The sequence below is a fragment of the Myiozetetes cayanensis genome, unplaced genomic scaffold (genome assembly GCF_022539395.1).
Source record: "Myiozetetes cayanensis isolate MyiCay16 unplaced genomic scaffold, myiCay2020 scf26, whole genome shotgun sequence".
In the NCBI taxonomy this organism is placed as follows: Eukaryota; Metazoa; Chordata; class Aves; order Passeriformes; family Tyrannidae; genus Myiozetetes; species Myiozetetes cayanensis.
The window spans coordinates 6,946,867-6,960,583 of NW_026087477.1; the positions used below are offsets into that span (position 1 = coordinate 6,946,867).

The window sequence follows — 13,717 nt, forward strand, 5'->3', positions numbered from 1 at the left end:
AGCGCCTGCCCCTCCGCCTGCCCTCGGGAGGAGCTGCAGCCCCTGAGGAGTCTCCCCTCAGTCTCCTCTCTTTCCCCAAACCATTTCCACACCAGTCCTCCCAGAGGCCAGACCCTGCCAGCCTTGCAGACACAGCAGCAGCAGGTTCCCACATCCCAGCTCTGCTGCCTAAATACCTTCCCTGTTCCACGTAAGAGGCTCGGGATAATCGACCGGGTCTCCAAGCCAAGGGAACAAAGAGGCTTAACACAGCCCTCCAGTTCAGAGCAGTGTTATCAGCTCAGAGAAATCTCCTGCTGGAGCTGTGCCTGGGCATTCACCTGCTGCTATTGTGCTCATCCTCAGAGCCCTGCTCGTCATCCGATGTCAGGGGGGAGTAATGGACACCGTTGGTCTGAACGAGGGGCTTCTCCTTTTTCAGCACGGGGGGCTGGTCATTGTCCTGGTAAGGAACAGGAGAGTTCTTCAGGGAGTTTTCAGGAGAGGAAATGGCTGTTATTTCTAAGGGCTGGTTAATGTTATTGACCTGGGCAAGAAGGAAAGAGAGGAGTTACAGGTGAGAGCATCCCTTTGGAAACAAGGCATCTTGTTAAGGGTATTAAAGGCAGGTTTAACTCGCTCTAGGACATGCAACAGCTGCTTCTTTAGCACTACATCCCCCCTCCTGCATTAGAACCTGGGGTGAAAGGCCAAATACACCTTGGAAAAACTGCTAATTTTCATCCTTTGATTTCATGTTTCAAGGCAGAAATGAAGACACAGGATAATCCTTTCCCTTTCAAACTGCACTGCAGGATCACACGAGCACAGCTCTATAACTGGCTTCATTAGCAAGAATGCCATATGCTTCTGGCACTCCTAGGCTGTTTAGTCAATCTTAGCTTAAACTATTTTCAAAATATTGACTCTGCAGCCTAAATATCAACTTCAGCGCAGAAACGAGCTCTTTGTCACGAGGGAAGAGATTATTTTGAATTTTTAAGGCTCTGGCAGCGCAGAACTCTTTGCAAGATGCTCAAACTGCTCACCGAGTTCGCAGCAATTCCCAGAGAGCCTTCACACCCATTCCAGCTCCAACACGGCTGGAGCTTATCCCTAACTCTGAGAAGGAATGAGGGATAAGGGCAGGGCTCTTACCATGGAGTTGATGTTGAGGGGTGACCCCGACGGCTGCGTAAAGAGCCCAGACACAGCAGGGAGGGATTTGCGCTTCGGGGAGACCCCGGAGCTCCCGCTGAGATTCCCAGATCTCTTCCTCCGGCCCCGCTTCTTCCCGTCCTGGGCGTGGGCTTGGCCGAGCTCCAGCCGAGCGCCCGCGGGCACAGGGCTGTGCTTGCTGGGAGGGGATTGTTTTACATGTCCTGTATTAGGAGAGATTGTAAAGATGATTCTTCTCTTGGCCTCGGTCTCAGGATCTGCATCAGACTGAAGGTCCCCCTTTGTTCCTTCGGCAAAGATCTTCTGAGCATCTGCAAACTGCAAAACCCCTACCAGGCTCTGGGCACTCAGCCTGGGGCTCGCCGAGTGCTGCTGGGCAGGGGAGCTCTGCCCAGAGTTCCTCGGCTGCATCATTAGCAAAGGATGTTGTGGGGTGGAACTCCGAGACCCTACAGAGTTAAAGAGACTCCCAGAGTCGTCCAGAGCTGCCTGATCAACACTATGGTTAAGATGGGCTGGGCTGTTTGTAAGAGTTCCATTGACTGCCACGGAGCCAGAAGAGTAAGAAAAACCTGTTGAAAGGGAAAGTATAGATCATTGCTGGGGCTGAGCCAGAGGTCACCGTGCTGCGGGGCTGGGAGGGATTCCAGACTCCAGCCAGGGCCGTGGATTACACGGGAACACAACGGCTGCTGCTCCACAGGGCACTGACAACGTGGCTCGGGGTGCTCAGCTGCCACTTGGGGGTCAGGGACTTGCACTGCTCTCCTGCAAAATTCCTCTTATGTGGAGGTCTCCTCTGCTCTCCCCAGTTTTAAACGGAATTCAAGCGCAGGTTTTGTTTAGATTATTACATTTCCTGAAATCAGGGCTCCTCCACTCTCCACTCCTTCCTTTCCTCAAAGAGATGGCCAAGCTCAGCCCTCTCCTTCCCCAAGCAGAAGGGCTCTGCCATGCACACAGCCCAGCTCCTCCAGGTAAACAGCTCGGGAAGTGCCGAGGATGGAGCTTGGGAAGGGAATTCAGGATTTGCCAGGGGGTGCCATGCATGGGTTTGGTGCTCAAGTAAGGCCTGGGCTCTCTGGATAAAAGGGGTGGGTGGGAACATGGTAATGGTTTACAACAAGGGGTTTTTAACACTTCACTGGATTTACAGAACAGTGCAGCCAAGCCCTTTTGCAGAGCAGATGCTAAAACAACCCAAGCCCCTGGGGGTGGTGAACTCTGAGACCAAAGCTCTCTCTGGTGAGGGAGCAGCTGTAGAATCACTTCTGTACCCTAGAACCTACTTTTCCTGGCCAACCCCATTCCCTGAAGGCCACAATCCCCACAGATGAGTGAGTTCAGCAGCAATGTCTGCCCCCAAAGGCATCCCAGTCCTCTCCCATTCGACTTCTTCCTCCCCAGGCACCTGTGCCTTTACAACTGCTCATGAGGCATCTCTTTAACCTTCACCGAGAAATTCATTTTGATATTAACCCCCCCCACACACACACCCTGTAAAATCCAACTTTTAGAGCCAGCCCACCAGCTCCTGGCCCAGCTGGGCAATACCCTGGGGGTCTGTGAAGGTGGGAATCTCTCGCTCCACACGGAGTTTACAGGAGCAGCTCAGCCAAAGGCACCTCAGCCCAACCCCTGATCCCAGATGCCTCCAAGCTGGGGGCACATCCTGCCTCAGAGCATCACCCAGGGGTGCTGGCTCTCAGAGTTTTGGGCCCCAGAACACATGTTTTCACCCAGCACTGCCTGAAGGAGCTGGTAGGGAGCACTGGGAAAACTCAGCTGGGAGCACTTGGGAGCCGTCCCCACACGAGAGCACCTGTGCACAGGTGAGGTGTTACCTGAGGTAGCCAAAGCCAGAGGCTTGTTTCCAGCAGCATTGCTTATGCCATTATGAGAACTAGCACCAATCTGCTTTTCAAGTGTTGCTGAGTCTCTGCTCTGATGAACTGGGCTAGGTGTGCTTCTCTGGGGAGAGAAACAAGGCATTTCAGTACAGCAAACAGCAACAAAATCAACAGTTTCAACCACGTTCACATGCACTGGTTCTACCTAGGGATTGTTTGGAGGAAAAGGCAGATCAGAACGTTGTGGGACAGAAATATTGGGGTGAATTACACTGCAGTGGTGGGCAGCACACAGCAGACCCCGTGCAGAGAGGGAGGCCAGGCTCAGCATCCCAGAATATTTAGGGACCATCAGAGCAGGAATGCCTCATCCCACTGCTCTGCTTCACAGGCAGCAGGGCAGAACCCAAAGGTTGTGTATCTTGTCCCCAGGCCTGGCCACACCAAGTGCCCCAAAACAACCCCACCCTGAGCACGGAGTGTGTCAGGCCACGTTCTCTGGGACACTCCCTGGGGGGGTTTCCTAAAGCAGGGAAAGCTCCTGTGAAGTGGCAGCCTGACCCAACAATGTTGGAGGGATTGGTGCCACCCAGGGCTGCTGTTCTCTGTCTCTGAGGACACAGGCTGGGCAGGCAGTGGTTCTGCTAAAACCAGGAGTCTTCAGCTGGAAAAACGTAATGGATTCAGCACCGTGAATTGAGCCCAGCTCTCCCACTATGGGATTGTAAGGCAGGCACCTGGGGATGGATGGACTCTGAACTCACAGCACCTGCAACACTTGTGGGGCAAACTGGACTATTTTAAATCCCTCTTCCACTGAGAGAGGCACGGATTTGTCACAGGTCAAACAGAGATGGCCCCAGAAGCTCTGTGCTGCAGAGCAGGCACTCACACAGCCCCAAGGGGCTGTCCAAGCCCATCCTCCACACGTGTGCTGAGGACAAACAGCCCTGAGGTGACTGACTGAGGCAGGAACGTTCCCCTCCCAGGCTCCTGCATGACAGAAGGGCTGAGAACAAACTGCCACGTGCACTTCTCTGCTTCCACTGCCCCTCTCAGGCTTTTCCACCCAGCCAGACACTCGAGCCCAGGATCCCCTGAGGCTTTCACTTCCCTTTCCTCCCTGGCTGAAATCCCCCCCAACCCCAGAGAGGGAAATCCTACAGAAGCTCAGAGCAGCCCCAGCAGCCTCCCCCGAGGGTCACACAGCCAGGAGGAGCCCAGTGAAGGTTCCTGGGGCTCAGCACCCCCATTCCTGCCCACTTAGGGATGGAAAGTGTTGACAATCCCTTACTCACCACCTTCTCAACACGGCTAGGTAGGACTACGCTGGCCAGAGGGATACTAACAGGGAGTTTATTGGGCTGCACTGTGCTCAGAGGAATACTGATAGGGAGGCTGGTGATAGTTTCTCCATTACTCACAGAGGTTCTCTCTCTCAAAACCTGTAAATCAAACAGAAAAAAGCCAAGTTCTTTCGGGTGTTATTGCCGAAAAGCTCGTGACAACCTGCTTGTCCCTGCCTTTGTGTCATTCCCCCTCCTTCTGGCAATAATCAGCACAGGCAGGGTGGGGATGGAGGAGCACCAGGCTCCTGGGAATGCAACAGCACAGAAACATGGGAATTCAAGCCACTCATTCCCCAAGCCTCAGGAAAAGGATGCCTTAGGAGCTCATTTCCCTGTGGTTCGGTCAGAGCTCTATGGAAAGATGACAGAATTCCTACCCCGAGCCCCTTGGAGTGGCCACGGCAATTCCATGGAAACCAACCTGCTGCTGGAGGCACCTGCTGCTCTGAAATGAGCCCAGTGTGATCCAGGCCTGGGCCAATTACAGGGACCATTCTTTTGTTACTTTTTATAACTAAGAAGGACTTTGCAAATTCAAGCAGACACTGCCAGGTCCAAATAGCCCCACTGCTTTACTGCAAACCAGTCCTTCAGAGGGAGCCACACCTCTCTCTTCCCCAAACCAACTCCAGTTTGTTATTGTTTTTATTGCACCACCCCACCTGCTGCCTTTTGTGCCATTCCCATGCCCAGCTGGCCCCAGAACGCAGCATTCCTGCCTTCCCTGCTCCTGCCAAGCCTCCCCCTGTCCTGCCAGGGTGGAGCCCACCCCTCACCTTCTCTCCTGCACTGGGTAAGGCCGCTGGGGAAGAGGGCCGAGTTTCCTGAGGACTCAGCTTTATGCCATTTGCAATTCCAGGGCTTGGATAGGTAAGGCCATTCTCTTTGACATGCTCAGCTCTGGAATGGAGACACACAGTTATTACAGGATACAAAAAAACCTAACAACTTTTCCCTTGTACCGAACTCAAAGCCCACCTTATTTACCCCATAAATTGACATAAGTGTTTGCTTTCTCCAAACAGAGCTTTTTAAAATACAGAAAAAATTGAAAACAGTTTTGGACAATCCCAAACAAAGAGTGCCATTAAAACCCACACTTTCCCACCCTCCCCCCTCACCTCTGCATCTCGCTGGCCGCCGCCTTCCCGTTGACCCCGTGGTCTTGGTTCAAGTGTCTCCTTAGTGCTATTTTAGCCGGGGAAAACCTGGTGTAGTCCGGGAGGGCCAGGCTGGTCACCTTGTCTGCCTTCTGCCTGCCGTGGCTGGGGGTGCAGGGCACGATGTCGTGCTCCAGGTGTGAGGAGGGGTACTGGGGGGTGTTCTGCTTGGACGAGGGCCGGCTGAAGGCGTGCTGCAGCTCGTAGGGGGTGGCGTGGCCGTTCATGGACAGCTCGGGGCTCATGCCGTTCACGTGGGGCAGGGGCAGCTTGGAGCACTCCAGCTCCAGCTGGAACCTGCCCTGCTCGGCCTCGGGGTCCCGGCTCAGGTGGGGTTTGCCGTGCAGCGGCACCGGCAGCGGCTCCTCTGATGGCGTGTACGACTTGAGCTGCAGCAGCTCCTGCTGCCGCTGGCTCTTCTCCAGCTCCACGATGCTGATCTTGAAATAAAGAAGAGCAACAGTGATTAAAAGACCACTCCCAGCAATTCTATCACGTGGTGGAGCTCTGCCTCCACCTGCTTCTCAGGTAGTGTCCCCGTTTCTGGGGACGAGGCAGAACAAGGGGACCCAAAATCTGAGACATTAATTTCTACTTTAGAGCAAAAGGCCCAGGTGAGGGGAATGGCTCAGAGGCTCTGGGAGAGAACTTGTCAGATCTTGAAACCAAGCATAAAACATCTCCAACTTAACATATAGAGAATATATATATTTATAGAGAGAGAAACTCAGTACTGCCAGGCACTGAAGGGAAAAGTCACCCCATGCAGAGGCATCCAGCAAAAGGCTGGAGTAGCTCTAGAGCCAATTTCACAGGGAAGGAAAAGCTCTTCACAGAAAGGAGTTCAATTTCTTGTCACTATGGCAAGTGCCATTCTGTGGGAATTGATTCCCACTCCATCCCTGGAAGTGTCCAAGGGCAGGTTGGAGCAACCTGGGCTAGTGGAAGGTGTCCTTGCCCATGGCAGGGGATGGAACTGGATGGGCTTTAAGGTCCCTTCCAACCCAAACCATTCTGTTATTCCTAAATTGAGACATCAACCCACACATTCAACCAACCAGGACCTTTCTTTCCATCAAGTCATGCTTTTTAATTATATGTGATTGTAAACCATGATTCCTTCTTCCACTGCACTACCCAGGAATCAGGACACAGCATCTACTTCCTTTAAAAATTATCCTAAAATACTCTTAACAGAAAGATTAATCTTTGGAACAATAAAGAAAAGAAGAGAAAAAAAAGAAAGGGAAAAAAGGGGGAGAAAGGGTAAAAAAAGCAGCCCCTGGTTTATCCTTTACCACCATCTTTAGTGTAACACCCCTAACTGCCCCAGTGCCCAAGAGGTCACCCAGCTGGTGATTTTGTTTCTTGCTCTCTACCTGCAGTTCCAAACAGTGCTTCTGCTTCTCAGAAATCTGGTTCTTCAACGCCTGCTTCTCCTTCAGCAAGTTCTCCAGGGACAACGTCGACCAGTCCAGCTTCAGCTCCTCACACCGAGCCTTCAGCTGCAGGGACAGGGGACAAACACATCAAAACACACCTTTCACCTCCTCCCCTCAGATGAACACCCCCAGAGTTCTGGCCCAAGGAAGCCCTGGACACAGAGCTGTTCAGGGACACACAGAGCTGTTCAGGGACAAAGCCAGCTGTCACCTCAGCATTTGCTCAGAGCTAATTAAAAGTCACCCCAAAAAGGTCCCCCTGAATTCTTCTGTTACAGAGGGTGGATGGATGTTCAGCCCCCCAGCCATCCCCTGTCCTGCACCCAGAGCAGCATCACCCAGTGCTCAGACCATGGGCTGTACCCACCAGCTGCAGGCTCTGGTTCCTGAGTTCACTGTTGTCCTTCTCCAGCTGTTTGGTCTGTTCTTTCAGCTGCTGGTTGTGAGCAGAGATTTCCTTCTGAGCCTGGATCAGGTCGTTGTACGTCAGAGCTTTCACTCCCAACTACAGGATGAAGAGTGAGAAGGGATCAGTCAGTAATTCCAGGCAACTGTCCCGTTCCAGAGTGGATCTGGGATGATCTGCAGAACTTGGGCAGCTCACAGGAACATTCTCCAAGGCTCTTTGTCACTGCTCAGGGACACCAAGGAAGGACAGAAGTACCTTGTTGAATGTTCCAACCACTCAACTTTAAAATAGGAAGCCAAAATAATACTGTTTTTGTGGAGAGCCCCCACATTTCCTTCTGAGCTTGCACTGGCAACACAGAGTTTGTTCAAGCAGCAGGGGGTGAATCCTTCACTGATCATCCCATGTCTGTGGCCTGTCCCCCCTTCCCCTGGACACAGAGTGACCCACAGCAACCCCAACAACGAGGACAGGACACAGCCAGAGAGGGACACAGATCCCCCATTTCTGAGCCTGATCTGCTGCAAACCAGAGGCTGAAGGCTGAGACTGCTCTGGTCCTGTTCAGCTTTACCCCAAATGTCTGTAAACAGCTGAGGGAGAGCTCCAGTCCCACCAGCCCAGCGTTACCTCATCGAGCTTCTGCTGGAAGAGCCTTTTGATTTCCTCTTTCTGGGCCTGGCAGTGGGTGAACAACTGCTGTGCTGTCCCCAGGAGCTGGGCATTCTTCTCCTGCAGGAGGCAACAGTGAGGAAACACTCATTTAGCCCCAACTGCAGCACAGTCCACCTCGGTAAGATGTTTACACCCGTTTTTTGTAGCATGTTGGGAGTGAACTGGAGCTCTGAGGAGCTCCCCCAGCTCAGCCCCCTGTGACCCTCCACCTGTTAGTGTGAGATACTGAGGAAGTTAAGTCAGCTGAAAACAGCTTTCCAGAAGGTTTTTTTCCTGCTCTGTGGTAAAACACAACCAAGAAATGCCTAAAAACTCATTTTTATCCTCCCAGTGCACTGTAAAGCAGCAGCAACAATCACATCACCCAGGGCAGAAATAGAAGTGGGAAGGATTATCTGTATGAAATCTGTTACCAAACTGGGAACTGGATCTAAATCCCCAGAGCCCCAGTTCATTTTCTCTGCACAACACTCAGGGAAGAGATGCAGTAAATGAAAATACACGGAGGGGGAGGCATGAAGAAAGTCGTAAATAAGCCCAACCAGTTTTACTGCTTGTGCCACAATAACTTCAGGGGGTCACCCGACCCACTCACAGCACATTCCCTGCCCAGAACATTCCTGCTCCCTCATTCCATGGCCAGGCACTGTGTGAGCAGCAAAAAGCAGGACAGGACTGGCTGAAGAGCCTCATTTATGCAGGGATGGAAAAAGGAGGAGGCAGCAAGGAAAGAGATCCCCCCTGTTCTCCAACTTGTGCTGCTGATGCCAAGCAGGAATTGGGCAGGCACTGAGCCTCTGATCCCAAAAAACTGGAGGACAAGGGCAAAAATCACCTTGATCTTTCCCAGCTTTAATGATGCCCTGACTGTGACCCCAAGCAGGGAAGGAGCAGTGCTGGCAAGTTCCTCATGTGCATCTCTGTTTTCAGCATCAGACACTCCCTTCAGCCCTGCCAGGCCATGCAGGGACTGACAGCTCCACCTAAGGGCACTCTGGGAACCAGCAGCTCCTTTTAAAATCATTATTACAGACATTTTTCTTGTACTTCAAACCCTTCCTGTAAGGGGGAGTTATTGAATAAACCCCATCACAGCCCCTCAGCCAGCCCAGTTCTGCCTCTGTGAGGTTTAATTGGCCATGAAAAAAACATTTTCATAGTGAATTCCTCGTTTTAATGTTTAAAAGTATGGAACAGCTGTTGGACACACACACAAGTGGTGACTTTTCTCAGTGTAGGGCACAAGAATTGCAGCCCATCCTTCCCCTTCACTTCATGCTGACTCTCCTGACAAGATCAAGCAGAAGAATCTGCTGGTGAAGGAAAAGAGGAAAACTCAAAGTGCTGATGGACTGGGAAACCAAATGGAAACAAGCCCAGAAGAAAGGTCTGCACTAACACCACATCACATCAACCAGTGCCCAGTGAGGAACAAGGTGGCACAGCGCTCTCAACTGGAAAGAGTTCCCCACAGGGACACCTTTCCCTATCCCAGGTTACTCCTTTGATCCAGCCTGGCCTTGGACACTCCCAGGGATGGGGCAGCCACAGCTGCTCTGGGCAACCTGTGCCAGGGGCTGCCCACCCTCCCAGCCAGCAATTCCTTCCCAATATCCCATCTCTCCCTGCTCTCTGGCACTGGGAAGCCATTCCCTGTGTCCTGTCCCTCCATCCCTTGTCCCCAGTCCCTCTCCAGCTCTCCTGGAGCCTCTTTAGGCCCTGGAAGGTTTTAAGTGGAAGTCAAAGTTTATTGTTGGGCATTATTGGGAAAGGTTCCTCCACAGAAGCACCAGGCACAGCCTCTCTCATCAGGGCTAATTTATAAAGCAAATAAGACATTCAGAATTGAGATAAAGCAAAACAAGAAGGGGTTTAGGCAGGGAATTTCCTCCCTCTGCTGGTGGTTCCATCCCACTGCCAGCTCCAGGGCCTTCCTTGCCTTTCCATGTATTCCAGCCCATGACTTGGTAAATTTAAATGAATGAAGGGCCACAGGGATGCTCCAAGGGCTGCAGCCCCTCTGCTCTGGAGCCTGGAGAGCTGGGGGTGCTCACCTGGAGAACTGAAGGCTCCAGGGAGATCTTGGAGCCCCTTCCAGGCCCTGGAGGTTTATAAAAAGGAGGGAGAGGAACTTCTTATATGGGCAGATATGGAAAGGACAAGGGGCAATGGTTTTAAAGTGCCAGAGGGCAGGGTTTGATGGGATATTGGGAAGGAATTCCTGGCTGGGAGGGTGGGCAGCCCCTGGCACAGGTTGCCCAGAGCAATTGTGGCTGCCCCTGGATCCCTGGAAATGTCCAAGGCCAGGTTGGATCAAAGGAGCAACCTGGGATAGAGAAAGGTGTCCCTGCCCACGGCAGGGGGTGGAATAAAACGAGCTTTAAGGTCCCTCCCAACCCAAACCATTCCATGATTCCATGTCAGCCTTAGCAGGTGGAAGGCACAGAGGGAAGAGGAGATGGGTTTCTCTCCCAGGCTGCAGATTTAGGCACACAAAGAGTTTGCCATGAGGTGCCCAAAGAGTCATTCAGCCTCAGCAGGACCTGGCAGAGCCTTTCCCCCTGGCCTGGGGCAGCTCTGCTCTGAGTTCCACAGCTCCCACCCCCAGCATTCTCCCCCACACTGAAGGTACTTCACAGTCTGGTAGTTTTGTTTAGAAAGGTTAAAAGGGACACCCACCTTTTCCTGCTCCAGTAACTGTTGCAGACTTGCTTTGTACTGAGGGGTTTTCATGTAAGCCATGAACTGCATGTACTGGATCTTAAAAGAGTCTGCAAAAGAAACCAGGAGATGATGAATTTCAACAGAGAGTAAGAGCAATAATCCTATTTACCCCTGTTTGCTCCCCTGCCACCTCTCCCCTCCTTTGCTCTCTTTTGGTTTGGACTGTAAGTCAGGCCAAGCCATTAAAGCTGGATTTAGAACATGCTGGAAATCCATCTCCTGGTGCCAGGGGAGCTCTTGGATCCATCAGCTCCTTAGAACAGGAACTGGTGGAAGCCATGACAACACACTCAGGCAGAGGGAGGTGCTGGGTGTTAGTGGTGTGTTTGCATGAGCAGAGAGGAGCTGAGGGGTTTGAGTTCCTTGTAAGCAGAAATAATAAGAGATGAGCTGTAAGAGCCCAAACCCTCCTGAGCTCAGACCCTCCCCCTCCCAGCACCACACACAGGGTCTGTTCTCCTCCTCCTCCTCCCTCCACACACACCCATGAGCTCTACACCCAAGTTCCTCTCCCCTTTTTGGCTTCTCATTATCCTTTATCTCCAGCAATGACCCCTCCTTCCCCCCAGCCCTCCCACCATTAAAGGATGGAAGCCCTCAGGATGAAGCCCAGTCTGCTGCACAAAACATGGTGTACAGACTTCTGCAACAAAGCCTAGTCCAGACAAGTGTCATTCTCCCCCACCCTGCCACCAAATGTCCCTCTAAATCACCATTTTCCTCCCTCTTTCTCTACAGAAAGAAATCAGCCAAGAACTAAGACACCACAGCAAGAGAACACAAGTTAAGGACATCCCAGATGCCCTTGGTCTCTACACAGACAGGACCATTATATCAGATCCCCAAGAGGATCCTAAACTGGCCAAAGCACAAATAGCTGGGAGGGGACAGACACCAGAAGACCCAAAAAACCACCCTGCAAGTTTTTCCTTCCAACCACACCTTTGTGTGGCCTCAAAATCTCAGACAGCGCCTCATTTATTAGCTCTGAGTTTTGCAGAGGAAATGGAGTGGTGTTCCCCAAGACTGCACCATTTCACTACAAGAGAAGCTTTTCATTTCAAACAAAGAGGTTTCTGACCAGCCATTTCCATTTACAGTTAGGTTGGGTTCCTCCTGAACCCAAGTTTATTGCCTTTTGGGCCGAATGAGAGCTGAAACAACGCCAAAGAGCAAATGCAAAGCAAGACAGCAACCTGGGCAGCAGCAGAAGGGACCTCGTGGTGATGCCGAGGGATGTGGGGAGGGTGGGAAGCAGCTCATCCCTCTCCTGCTCCATGCACCCCATCCCACTGTGGATATTATCAGCCCTCTGACTTACTGAATGTACAGGAACCCCAAAGGAGGGGTTCCCATGGCAAACAAGGTGGGGAATCAGCCTTACCAAGCAGCTTCTGTAGTGCAGGAGGGGTGGGAGTCACCAGGAGCTGGTTGGACGAATGCCGCTGTACTTTCGGAGGTAGTTGGTAATATGGGCTGTGAGGTGACTTGTAGGCATCTGGAGAGGGACAGACACAACCTCAGCTCCTAAGGTCAGTGTTTGGGGCAAGGACAGCAGCTTTACAGGCATTTACAGTGTGGGCTCCAGGACTGAGCTCCACCAAGCACCCCCAGACAGATCCCAGCCCCGTCCCCACCGTCCCGAGGGCAGCTTTGCTGTGGACTGTGCTGGGTTTGCATGGCCAGGGTTTGGTACCAAAAGCTCCTCCCCTGTCTGGCAGAGCCAATTCCAGCTGCTCCAGGATGGATCTGCTGCTGGCCAAGGCCCAGCCCAGCAGAGATGGTGGTAACACCTCTGGGATGATGCATTTAAGATGGGGAAAATGTTACTGTGCAGATGGAAGCGGGGGCAGAGAGCAGAGTGAGGACATGTGAGAGGAGCAGCCCTGCAGAGCCCCAGGGCAGTGCAGGAGGAGGGGCAGGAGGTGCTCCAGGCTCTGGAGCTGAGGTTCCCCTGCAGCACATGAGGAGCCCATCCCAGAGCAGGGGGTGCCACAGCAGGATGGGAGCCCTGGGAAGGCCGTGCTGGAGCAGGTCCTGGCAGGGACCTGCAGCCCCAGGGGAGAGGAGCCCACATGGAGCAGGTTTGCTGGAGGGACTCGTGACCCTGTGGGGGACCCACACTGGAGCTGTTCCTGAAGGACTGGCCCCGTGGAAAGGGACCCACGTTGAAGTTCACGAACTGTCTCCCGTGGGAGGGACCCCAGGCTGGAGCAGGGGAAGGACTCCAACTCCTCTCCCTGAGCAGCAGCAGCAACAAATCTGTGATAAACTGACCATGACCCCCATTCCCATCTCCTCGTGCCCAGGAGAGGGAGGGGTGTGAGGGAGGGAAGATGTTTTTAAGATTTATTTTACTTCTCATTATCTTGCTGTGATTTTAGTAATAAATTCAGTTTATATCCCCAAGTTGATGGTGATCAGTGAGGGATCTCAACTCATGAACCTCTGGATATACTTTCCCTCCCCTGCCCACTCGTGGAGGGCAGTGATGGAGCAGCTCTGGTGACTCGAGCAGGGCCAACCCATGACAGGTGGGCACGGGCAATTTCTGACACAAAACCAAACTGCACCTACCAATAAAGGACCAGAGCTCAGAGCCCCCCTGAACTCACCCTGAGGAGAGGATGAAGATGTCTGGGAGACAGTCTGGGCGTGCAGAAGTTCCAGTGCAGTTTGGTTCTTCTTGGTCTTGCGCTCGGTGCTCGCCGGGTTCATCTTCTTGGGGCGGCCCCGTTTCCTCCCAGCCATTTTCCTTCCTTTCTTGCTCAGCTTCTTCTTCCTTGCCTTGGAGGGAGATGGCTTTTTGACAGAGTTTGCTGCAGCTTTTTCTTCCTCAGCACCAGAATCCTGAGAGGTTTGGAAAAGCCAAAAGCTCTTTAAGCCATTTCTACCTCGAAGCAAACGTTAATGACTGTGTTTAACAGCTTTTAAACTTAATACCTCAGAAT

General features: G+C 52.5%; 1 protein-coding gene across 8 annotated transcripts in view; it reads right to left on the reverse strand.

The window, feature by feature from the left end:
* Window positions 1–13,717, reverse strand: part of DOT1L (DOT1 like histone lysine methyltransferase) — a 73,999-nt gene that overhangs the window by 14,579 nt on the left and 45,703 nt on the right. For 6 of the 8 annotated variants that reach the window (XR_007629691.1, XR_007629690.1, XM_050321352.1 and 3 more), the window contains exons 14-25: window positions 13,382–13,616; window positions 12,151–12,264; window positions 10,722–10,813; window positions 7,998–8,099; window positions 7,327–7,464; window positions 6,897–7,022; window positions 5,479–5,957; window positions 5,134–5,257; window positions 4,307–4,453; window positions 3,003–3,129; window positions 1,138–1,730; window positions 321–526 (exon numbers count right to left, since the gene is read on the reverse strand). Coding sequence is in view for 6 of the 8 variants with exons in the window: in XM_050321352.1 (XP_050177309.1) it covers window positions 321–526; window positions 1,138–1,730; window positions 3,003–3,129; window positions 4,307–4,453; window positions 5,134–5,257; window positions 5,479–5,957; window positions 6,897–7,022; window positions 7,327–7,464; window positions 7,998–8,099; window positions 10,722–10,813; window positions 12,151–12,264; window positions 13,382–13,616 (2,483 nt within the window). In the remaining 2 variants the exon portion in view is untranslated. The remainder of the gene's footprint in view (window positions 1–320; window positions 527–1,137; window positions 1,731–3,002; window positions 3,130–4,306; window positions 4,454–5,133; window positions 5,258–5,478; window positions 5,958–6,896; window positions 7,023–7,326; window positions 7,465–7,997; window positions 8,100–10,721; window positions 10,814–12,150; window positions 12,265–13,381; window positions 13,617–13,717) is intronic. The other 2 variants (XM_050321353.1, XM_050321355.1) reach the window with 2 other exon arrangements.